General features: G+C 54.6%; 1 protein-coding gene across 1 annotated transcript; it reads right to left on the minus strand.

Moving 5' to 3' along the window:
* Nucleotides 1-1,382: 1,382 nt before the first annotated feature.
* Tmem121b (transmembrane protein 121B) lies at nt 1,383-6,510 on the minus strand. The gene has a single exon (XM_003463752.4). It carries the CDS (start codon nt 6,362-6,364, stop codon nt 4,616-4,618), a length of 1,749 nt encoding a protein of 582 aa, XP_003463800.2. The 5' UTR covers nt 6,365-6,510; the 3' UTR covers nt 1,383-4,615.
* Between the last annotated feature and the right edge of the window lie 4,760 nt (nt 6,511-11,270).

Here is an 11,270-nt window from a genome sequence, read left to right on the forward strand (position 1 = left end):
GCTTTGGGCCTTTCTCCTTCATGCCCTATGGCCTCTCCCAGTGCTGACACTGGGTGTCCTTCCGTGGTCGCCCCATGGAGCTGGCATTGTGTATTAATGGACACAGACTCCCCTTGTATGATTCACAAGGTGACAAGATACCTGGTCCTGGCAGCTCAGTTCCTTCCCTAGCAAAAGCAGACTCCTGGGCTGCTAACACCTCAGTAGGAGCTGCCTTCCTGGGCCCTTCCTGTTTGAGGGGAAGATAAAGTATGATCTGAAAAGAGAAGGATAGAGGAGGCCATGGCTGCCTGGCCCCTGCGCATGCCCACAGGGCTCCAGGTGCCCTGCTGGTTTCCTCTGCTCACCTCTTTCCTGGAAATGAGTAAAAGCCCTGTTTAAAAGCCGGAAGTGAGCTTCACTGGCGAGGAGGTGGAGCCCAGTTAGTGCTGGCACCTGCAGGCGTCTGGGGTAATGTAGAGTTTGCAGGAGACACAGTGGGGCTCAGAAGCTTCTGGCTATCAGGTAACAACACAAAGTGGCTTCAGCAGTGCTTCTCTCCTCTGCGCTAAAGAACATGGCTAGGATTTTGTTTGGGTACAGGCTCAGTACTCTGCCTTAGACTCAATAGTCTCCTTCATGTTACAACAAACAAGTCCAAAAAACAGTGGTTGTGTTCTGGAATTCATGCTTCCAGATGGGATAAAAGTCATGGAGGAAGAATATTTATTTATTTATTTATTTTATTTATTTATTTTATTTTTATTATTATTATTTTTTGCGGTATCAGGGATTGAACTCACGACCCCATGCTTGCCAGGCAGGCGCTAATGCCGCTGAGCTAAATTCCTGGCCCCAAAATTAGAATTTATGTGTTATTTTATTATGGTGAAGCTGTTTAATTTGTTTTGCTTGCTTTTGTGTGTGTGTGTGTGTGTGTGTGTGTGTGTGTGTGGTACCAGGGATCAAACTCACAATCTCACGCTTACCAGGCAGGCACTTATGCCACTGAGCCAAATCCCCAGCATGGAGAAAGAATATTAAAAATGAGTTTCTTGTGGGTGGGTGGTGCATACCTAAAGTCCCAGCTACTCAGCAGGCTGAGGCAAAAGACCATCCTGGGGAGCCTAGTGCTGAAATAAAAGACCTGTTTCTCCAGCCTTTCCCCCTTGGTAAGCTACAACTCAGGTGTAAGTCCAGGGTGACAGAGCCGGTCCATCTCAGACAAAGCCTCCTGGGTTAGCCATGGCCACAGAAGACCTGGTCTGATCAACTGCCTAGCCAAGGTGTCCCCAAGATGGTAACCCCAGCCTCTACAATGATGACAAATGTCACAGCAACATTTAAGTATTCAGTAAGGAAACCAGGACAGAAAGGATCTTAAAACAAACCACACAGGAAGCTTGTCACAAGTCTCAAGTTTTTTATTTTCAGAACAGAAATTCATTTTATTTTTAAAAAGAGAAGAAAAAAAACCCCACTGTGATAAATGCCAGTGAGGCGCCACTTCCCTCCTCCTTCCAGGCTCTCTCAGCTAACTCTCTTTTACAAAAACCCACAGCTTGGCACCAAGCGTGCTAACAAGGAAGAATCCGAGCTAGGCATGGTGACACACACCTGTGGTCCCTGCTGCTCAGGAGGCTGAGGCAGGAGGAGTGTGAGGCAGCCCAGGCAATTGAGCAAAAACCTAGCTCACAAAAAGGAGAGGGGAACAAGACTTTAAACAAGGTCTAGTTCTTTTTTAAAACAAGATTCAAGGATGGGGAGGTAGCTCAGTGGCAGAACACTTGCCTTAGTAAATACAAGGTCCTGACACCCATCCATAGCATTTCAAAAAATAAAGTGGAGAAGGTTTTGGGGGTTCAGATGAAAAACCTGCTCCCCCGTCACCATTTCATGCTCAAATGTTAGGAGCAGGTCCCAATCTGAGCCCAGGCTTCTTTACTATAAACCCTGCTGTGGGCACAGGTCTCCAGGAGACTGCACATCATCATACCCCTGGGGGATACCCACGTGGACCCCTGCACTAAGGATACCCTAGAAAGCAAGGAAAGTGAGCTTCAGGGGCCATTGCTTATTATGAGTGGGCCAAGGATAATGAATGACAGGACCCAAGGAAATGCACCAGAAGGAAGGAATCAGCATCCTGAACACAGTTATGGTACCAAATGTGTACAAAAGGATGCTCAGGTGGAGCTGGGGTCTCTTGCCTGGATGTGAACAGGCCTGGCCCCTGCCAAACTAGGCCATGTTGCCATCCATCTCCTGACGTACCAGGGAAGTGGCAGCTCACTGGAACCTATCACAACCTCATTCAAAACCGGACAGCACTCAGAGGTCACAGCCAGCAGTCACTCGGCAGCCAGGTGGCCATCAAAACAGTAGAAAGAGGGTGGGTTGGGGGCCAGCCAATGCCAGCCATGGCTCAGAAATAATGTCCTTTCACAGTCACTGAGATTAAGTAGCAGAAACACAGCAGAACTGGAGAGAAGGGAACAGTGACAGCAGCCATCGTCCCCACCCGGGGCCTGGGCCTCAAACCTTGCATCCAACAGCAGAGAAGAGGAGCCAGTAAGGGGAAGGAGACGTGGCAGAAATCCAGCCCACCAGTGCTGGCCGAGGAGCGCAGAGTGCACTGACTGTAAACATCTCCCCACCAGCACCCACTCTGAGGGCCAGGTGGGCTGCAGGCCCTCAGGTCTCCCTCAGCCCCTCAGCTGTTTCTGCCTGAATGATGTCTTCTGCCCACAAACCCCTAGACTCTTGAAAGAGAGGGCCCCAGCGGCCCTCAGTTCTTGGAGAACCCAGCAAGACCAAAAGAGGGGTGGCCACTGGCCCAGCTGCTGAGTTAGGGGCCAGTAACTGGGCACTTTGGGCCCTTCCTTGTGCTCAGGGCTCTTGGGAAGGTTGGTGGCAGGGCAACAGAGACAGGCTTGGCCATCCACCTGGCCAGGTGCCTTCTCACTCCCAGCCTGAGGCCTCAGACACTCCCAGAACAAAATGGGGAACAGACCACAGGGGGATCGTGGCTGGTTCCTCTCCTCTCTACCTTTACCACTTTTTACAGATGATCACGGTTTTCAAAAACTCTAAACTAAATCAGTGCTAGAACTGAAAGGTAACTGACACCCAGAAAGTAAAAATGATCTAGTGCTCAAAACTAGTGAGTGACAGAACCAGAACTAGAATCCATGTCTTCCATGCCTTCTGGTTCCTGGTCCAGGATTTGTCACACTACATGGAACTCCCAAAGCAGAAAAAAAGGAGAGGGAGAACAAAAACTCCTTAAATTTTCCCCACCCTAATATTGTGGGTGAAAGAAAGTGAGTATTTCCAGGCCTTGCTCCCTGCTGTTTTCCTGTACCCTTAAATACTATTCCTGCCTCCAAGACTCCAAAGCGACGTCCCAACCAAGACTATAAATGTCTCTTGTCATGGCCTCAATAAGAGGAGCCCATGAGGAATGCCCAACGGCAGGGTCTTTCCTTTGGAGCCCTGTCAGCAGAGCAAGGACAGGGGGCACTGCCACCCTTTCTGACCTACACCACACTTCCCAGAGGAGAGACAGACAGGACGTTGGGTGTCCCAATCCCTTGGGCCCACGGGAAGCCCAATTTCACATCCATCCAGGCACCTCTTGCCCTTAAACTGTTGCTGAGTCCTATTCTGACCCAGCCAGGAACAAGCCACAGGAAGGAGAGCCATTCTGGGTGCAGACGGAGGAACAGGAGGCCAAGCCAATGGCTGATACTCCACAGACCCTGTAACCACACTGGTACCAAAGCCCAACAGTGGCTGGTGGCCATGTTGAATGCAACTTCTGAGTATTTTATTTTTGTTTTTTGCAAGCAGCATCAGCGCCATGACGCAGCAAAAGTTGAAAGCATGGAGGTAGAATTGCTCGCTCACCCGCCAAAGGGTGCCATTTGGTCCTTCGAGAGGTGGGACACCTTCCTCCGCAAGGTGCGAAGACAGGAGAGGAACTGAGGAAGACCGTGGGTCAGCTTCTCCCTGGGACAAGAGTAAGGGCAGCTCCAAGGCCCCACTGGTCCTGGGAATTCATGCTCACAAATTCAAGCCACAGAGAGAACAGCGGAGGGGTGTGTGGTGGGAAGGCAAGGCCTCCCAATCTATGGGTTGCAAGGGGCCACAGGTTGAACACAAGGAGACAGCACCACACACGCATGTGTGTGCGCACACATACACACACACACACACACACTATAGACATGCGGTTGTCATCCACCTCCCTGCGCAGACACATCAGAGGAAGAGTGGATTCTGAGGCAACGGCCACCAACCACAACCTGAAGAGCCTGGCGCAGGCCCAAAGCACAGCAGTCAATGCCTGGACACCTGCCTCGTCTACCATTCTCCCCCACAGTTGTGGGGAAAGTAGGAAGCAGTTATCCAGCCCCTTGGAGGTCAAGGATTGGAGCAGGGTATGAAGACAGAGCACACGTAAGTGGGCCAACCTCCCTCTCCATGAACTGCTGGTCCCCTGCGAGCAGTACCTCTTGGGTACAGAGAAAGTCACTTCTCTCAACAGAGCCTGATCAAACCCCAGTGAGAGCTCAGAGGCCAAGGGAGCTGGACACTGTCATCCCAAAAGCAAGGGCCCCTGCCCTTCACCCCCTCAGTTCTGGGAGGTCACAGCCAAGGTGTTGACATAGCCATGGGGCCCTCCCTCATTTTCAGAGATGCAGTGGCCCAGCTGGGAGCCTCCCTGAGGTGGTGGAGGTGGTGGCGGTGGTGGAGGGGCAGAGGGCGGAGCACTGTAGCCACCTCTGGCCCGACTGGGAGAGGTCCGGCTCCCCTGATCCCAGCAGCTCTCCAGGGCCTCCAGGCCGCGGCAGCCAAGGAAGAAGAAGTTCTTGAGCATGAAGATGGAGAGGGGCTGCTGGTAGCTCACCACCAGGAGGCAGCGCAGGGCCAGCAAGGGCACGTCCACCAGGCAGCCACCCAGAAGGCGCAGAAGGCGGCTGCAGCTGCCGGGCCCCGAGGCCTGGCGCCAGGACCAAGCGGAGGTGGCCGCGGCGTTCAGCTCGTAGAGCCAGAGCACCGGCGAGGCGAGGGTGAGAAAGTAGACGGCGATGAGCAGGTAGCGCAGGTGCGCGGGCAGCGGCACGCGGCCTTCCAGCATCAACTCCACCAGGGTGAAGCTGTCCAGCAGGTCCAGACATGTGCCCAGGAAGCAGCCTGCGGCACGGTGCTGCTGCGGCTGCAGGAGCAGGGGTCCCGCCGAACCCGGGGGCGCGCCCCCTTCGCTGATGGCCCGCACCAAGCTATAGAGTAGCGGCACCGACAGCGCCACGGTGAGGCGGAAGCCGGTGGTGCCGAAGGGCGCGCGCAGCTCGATGAGGTCCAGGATGGACGTGCCCAGGATGAGCACCACCTTAGGCGTGAAGGCGATGGAGTAGATGAGCCAGGCCAGGTAGGCGAAGGCGAACTCGCCCGCCGCCGCTGCCGCCCCCGCGCCGCTCCCCGAAACCCCTGCGCCTCCGCGGCCGCCGCGCCCCTTGGCTCCGGCTGCGGCCCCCGCGGAGGACGACGCGGCGGCGGGCAGGTGCAGGGGCGGCGCGGCGTGGTGGTGGTGCTGGTGGAGGCTGTGTGCGCCGCCAGCCGCGCCGCCCCGACGGCCCCGGCTGTTCTTGGCGAAGAAGATGGCCCAGCCCACCACCACCACCAGGTCGGTGGCGATCCAGGAGCACCAGTACAGGTCGGTGACTGCGATGAGGTACAGGTCCAGCAGCCCGCCCTGCGCCAGCAGCAGCACCACGGACAGTGCCTGGTAGCCCCAGCGGCACCCGGGGCCAGGCGCGCAGCCCCGGCGCCGACCCCTGCGAACAGGCCGGGCCGGGCGCCCGCAGCAGGAGCAGCACGAGCAGCAGGAGGCGGCGCTGCCGGTGCCCGCGCCGCCCGCGCCCCCAGCCGAGCGGCTCCCGGGGCCTCCGACGGCCGCAGCACCCTCGCCGAAGTCCGCCGCGGTCATGCTGCAGGAGGTGGGCGTGGAGGTGGAGGTGGAGGAGGACAGCGCGGCCGGTGCGGCGGGGGCGACGGCGGGGGCGCCCCCCTGCGCCGGGGGCCCCGGGAGCGCGGCGGCGGCGGCGGGCACCAACGGCTTGCTGATGCTCAGGCTCTCGTCGTCGTCCTCCCGCTCGGCGCCTGTGCTGCTGCTCGGGGAGCCGCCGCCGCCGCCGCCGCCGCCGCCGCCGCCGCCCCCGCCGCGTGTGCCGCCGCCGCCCCCCCGGCTGGTGCTGGTGCTGGTGCCGCTGTCGCCCGAGCCTCGCAGGAAGAGAGGCTGCTGCCGGGCGGCGGCCGGGGGCGGCGGGAAGGAGCCGGACGAGACGGAGACGGAGCGAGGGTGGCCGAGCGCCGGGTGCATTGTCCTCCTCGGGCTCCCTCCTCGCCAAGCGGCCGCGCGGAGCCCGGGCCAGCCGCCGCCTCCCCCCCAGCTGCTGGGACTCGGACCCGGGTCGGGCAGCCGCGAGATCCGGACTGGAGCCACGGGACTGGGCAAGCAGAGCCCGGGGCGGCTGCCGCCGAGGGCGGGCGCGGAGCGGAGCAGATCGCGCGGACCCGGCGAGGCGGGGCGGAGGCGGGGTGCGAGCCCCGCCGACTGGAGAGGGAGCTGGCGGCGGGGAAACCAGGACTGGATTCAAGGGGGAGAGGAGGCGAGACCAGAGAAGGAGAAAGCCTGGCTGGCTGGATCAGCAGGAGGAAAGGGAGGAGGGTGCGTGCTGAGGCCACGGGTCCGGATGGGAGTGCGCTGGGCCAGAAGGGTGAGAAGGCGCGGTAGCCTCTAGGACTTGCAGGGGCGAGGGTTGGAACGGCGGCAGCACAAAAGCGGGCCCAGCGTTCCTGAAGAAGTCGCTGAAGAGTTCCACCGGCCAATCCTCTGGAACATAAGTGGCTGTATGGTCTCACTGTGGACCGTGCGTCCATAAACCAGGCCCAGGCTACAGGTTCGGCTTCCACCCCGGATGAGCAGCTCTTCCCACAAGCAGCAGCTGGACAATCTACATCCATCCTCTGCCCTTCCAATGGGGCCCCATCCTTCCTCTCCATAAGGCACTGAAAAAGTGGAGGAGGATGGCACATGCATGAGTTCGAGACCAACCTGAGCCACAAAGTGAGCTCAAGGCTAGCCTGAAGTGCATAGTGAGACGCTGTCTCCAAACGACAATAAATAAAAAAATAAAAAACACACCAATTCGAAAAAAAAAAAAAGTGGAGGACGGTTGGGCCATACTGCTTTTAAAAAAGAAAAGAAAAACAGACATCTTCAGCCTTACATCTCCAGTTCTGCATATTCATGCACCCAGCACTGGGTTCAGAGCCATGAGGTTGGAGGAAGGACTCCCAGTTCCCAGTGGATAGAGACATTCTAGAGTGTACTCTCTTGAAAAGAGAAAAAAGGTACAGGGATTGGTCAATATGAACAGGGGGAGCTGTTCATATTCCTGAAAGGTTTTAGAGTAGGAACTGTAAATAATAGGAAGATGTATGCAGGAGAGAGAAAAATAAATGGCCATTAAGAGGTATGAGCATCTGGATGAAAACAAAGATTGAAAGAGGATGCTGATTAACATTACAACTGCCTGCAGCAGAGGAAAGAAGGCGGAGTGGGATGCAAAGTCAGCAGCCCTCACCGCCCCCCCAACACACACACCCCCACATCCCCACCCCCACCTCCATTCAGGAGCACATCTCAAGTCTCCCCATGGACTCAGTCTATGACCAGGCAGCTGTTCTGGAAGGCAGAAGGCAGAGATGTTGCCTTAGGGGGTGGGGGGAAGCAATGAAGCATTTGGGGCTGAAGAGGGATCTGGGACTCTTGTATAACCCATTCCCAGCACCCTTGCAGCTCTGCCTTCCTTTCCCACATCCTTCAGACCACAAGTTTCCTGCCCTGATTTCTTTGTCTTGAAGGTGCCGCTGGGCTCAGCTCTCTGGGTAACACAGAGCACCAGGAAGATGACATGGGGCCCTCATTGCCCAGCCCCTGCCCCTACATCTCCCCCTTGAAGAAAGATCAGTTTCAGTGAAAGGTGCCTTCTGCAGCCTCTGGGAGGCCACTGTGTACAGCTAATCCGTGGTAGATGTGAGATTTAGACTTCATGACCTACACTTTCCCCCTTTCCCCTGGCACAGACAGCCTTCAAAAAGCTCAGTGTCTAATCATGTAAAGCAGAGCAGGTGTTCAGGGCCAGAGCGTGAGCTCCAGAACCAGTGGTCCCTGCTCTGCCACTTACCGCCTGTGTAATCTTAGCCTTGTATTATACTGACCTGAGCCTCAGCTGACTGCTTTGTAAAATTTACCTTAACAGGTTGCTGTGAGTGACAGAAGATCATGTTGGTAGGGGGCTTAGCCCAGTCCTGTACTCAGTTAAAGGGAGCCAGGGCTACCAGACTCTACTCAGCTCTTGCCTTAGCTTCCCAGGGAGCATTTACACATCACATGGGTCACCAACAAAAGTTTTCAAGGCTGGGTTCCTTCCTGGTTCTGCTTCCTCGCTGCTTCGAGCTTAGTTCAGGATCAGATGTAGAGGTCCCTCATCCTGGCAGAGGGCTTCACCGGCTTCCCAGTGGAAGAGTTCAGTGTGGCAGCTGGTGCCAGGGCTCCCCACACAGGCAAGGATGGCAGGGCTGAACCAGCAGGTAAAAAAGCAGATTGGGGAACTGCCAACTGCTAATGGGAGTGATTACAGCCAGTCTCCCCCAGGGAAATACCAGCCAACAGCTAACGTGGAAGCTGGCTGGAGACGCCTGCTCAAGTCAGTAATCAGCTGAAGAAGGAAAGCAGCCGATAAAGGCAAAAAGCTTGGACTCTGGAGAGCACAGGAAGAACCCGTCTCCATAGTCACCCCTCCTGTCCTCCTTGCACACACTCTGCTCCAGCTGGCTCTCAAAGACACCTGTCAGCCTGAACCTCCCACACAGGGAACTTCCTGGCTGGTCACTGCGTGTCCACAGTCCTTGGAAGTTACCCTGTGAATTTCAAGGAAATGTACCAGCAATCAGTTAGATTAATTGTCTTAGAAATTCTTTAGCCAAACTGCCTTCAGGCCTGAGACTCTGAATAACAAGATAGCAGTGATCAGGAAGAGAAGTACAGATAGGCTGTGGAGTAAGTTAGGGGCTTGTGAACTGATGAGGTTTTCTCCTTACCCTGTCCAGTCATGCACACACACACAGACAGACACAGAGAGAGATGCACACACATGCACACAGAGCCTTTGTGGTGATAAAAAGAAGAAAGACAAAAATATGTTCTCATATATAAAGTAATCATAAGCATTGCATGAGGATCTAGAAAAGGAAAGAAGTAATCAGCAAGTCCCCATCAGCACACAGAATCTATGTTGGGTGCCTTATATGTAATACCTGGGAATACACAGCTAGTTAAGGGCAGAATTAGGGTTATGCCTTCTGACCTCAATCTATTGGCTTCACCAGCTGCCAACTCCATTTCACACACCCAAACAGCAGCAGCTCCAAGGCATCCAGGGAGACAGGGACAAACTAAACAGGTTTCCATCAAAAACTACTTCCCTAAGTACCTACTAAGTGCCAGGCACTGGACTAAGCCCTCTGGTGACCTAACATTCTTATCCTCCTGAAACTGCAAGGCCAGTGGCTCACTACCTTCCTGAAGCCACAGGAGATGACAGGAGTAAGGACAGAGGAGCCTCGAGGAGCAAGGCCAGCCTTTCCTGAGCCCAAGGCAGGGCTGTGCCTTCCTACCTGCTCTCTGCTCACTGCCTCCCACTTTCAGAGGAAAGAATGGCCATGTGCTCAGGGAGCTGTCAGAGGCTGTGTGAAGCCCACAGATGCTCCTTGTGGGAACATAAAATGAGAAAAGATGCAAGCAGAGTCCTGTGGTTCTCATTACCCACACACCGCTGCTCAGAAACAAGGAAGCTAGCAGGGGCCATGGCTGAAGCCAGGGGAGTCTGCGCAACTTTGGCTTGTGAGTATCCTTAAGCCTCAAAACTACTCCGAGGATAGATGCTGCTTCTGCTGAGAGCTGTCCCGCGGAGGTCTCCTGGTGATGCTACCACCCTCTGGGACAAACAAGAGACACATGGCGTCTCCCTAAGTCGGTCCCTGAGTTAGCTGCTAGGGTTCTGGGGGGGCAGGAGGGAGCAAGCAAGTTCTTCATAAGAGGGATTTGAAGGACAATAATGAAACATAATAAAGCTTTATAAATGACCAGATTCTATACAGGACCCAGAACAGGTACAGAACTGCAGTGGGTCAGTAAAGCCTTCACAGATGAGAACTGGTCTAACAGGTAAGCAGATGTTGGAGGGCAGATGCAGGGCACGGACACAGAAGCCAGCTGAACAAAGGAGTAGGTATGGAGTCACAGGCCTCTACAGAATTACTAAACCTTGGCCCAGGTTCAATATGAAGGACAAGGAGCCAGTGCAAAGGAAGACAAGGCTGAGGCCAGGTCGCAGTGTGCTTCTGCGCCCGACTGAGCTTGGACTATCCTAGAAGGGAGAGGAGAACTCTTGAGAGCGGAGTTGTGAGTGGAAACAGCTCTGCATCCTAGCAGGACTGCTTCGCACTGGATAGGATGGGTTGGGAGGAGAGAAAAATGGAGGCACGGAAACTGTATTCTAGATCTGGTGATCATGTTAACTAAACAACATAAAAATTTCCAGTTTACTCTCCCACCCCACCCCAAAAGACTAAATAAAATACAGCCCCCTTTCCAATGCAATTACTTTCACAAGAAAGCAAGGAAATTATTGAAGGCATTAAATGAAGAGGGAACTAAAAACCCGAATGGTAAATGAACAAAAGGCATTGTCAAACCTTCAGCTAGGTCGTCCTTGTCAGGAAACCACACCATGGAATGCGGTGAAGACCGTCCACATATGGCTGTATAAATTTTTGCTAAATTAGTATTCATTTAAATGTACGTTTGGAAGTCTCACCAGCCACATTTCAAGTGCTCTATTGCCCCATTTGGGCAGCACAGATTCAGAGTGTCTACCGCTGTGGCATGTCCTGTTGTACATTGTTAATGGAGACTCGGGTAACAGCCGGCCAGAGACCAGTGACATGGTTTTGGACCTAACTGAAGAGTGTGCTGAGTTCCCTTCACAAAACCATGACCCTCAGTGAAAGGGTGGACAGAGAAACAAGTCTACCACCAAAACAAGGAGACCACATGGAATTCTGCCCAGCTGAGGGTAACCATGAAACAAATGAAATATGTCTCCTGGGAAATCACAATGATGCGCTTGGATTATGTATAGGTTTGAAATTTGAACAAT

The sequence above is a fragment of the Cavia porcellus genome, unplaced genomic scaffold (genome assembly GCF_034190915.1).
Source record: "Cavia porcellus strain 051 isolate PalLab524CR breed Dunkin Hartley unplaced genomic scaffold, mCavPor4.1 scaffold_19, whole genome shotgun sequence".
NCBI lineage: Eukaryota > Metazoa > Chordata > Mammalia > Rodentia > Caviidae > Cavia > Cavia porcellus.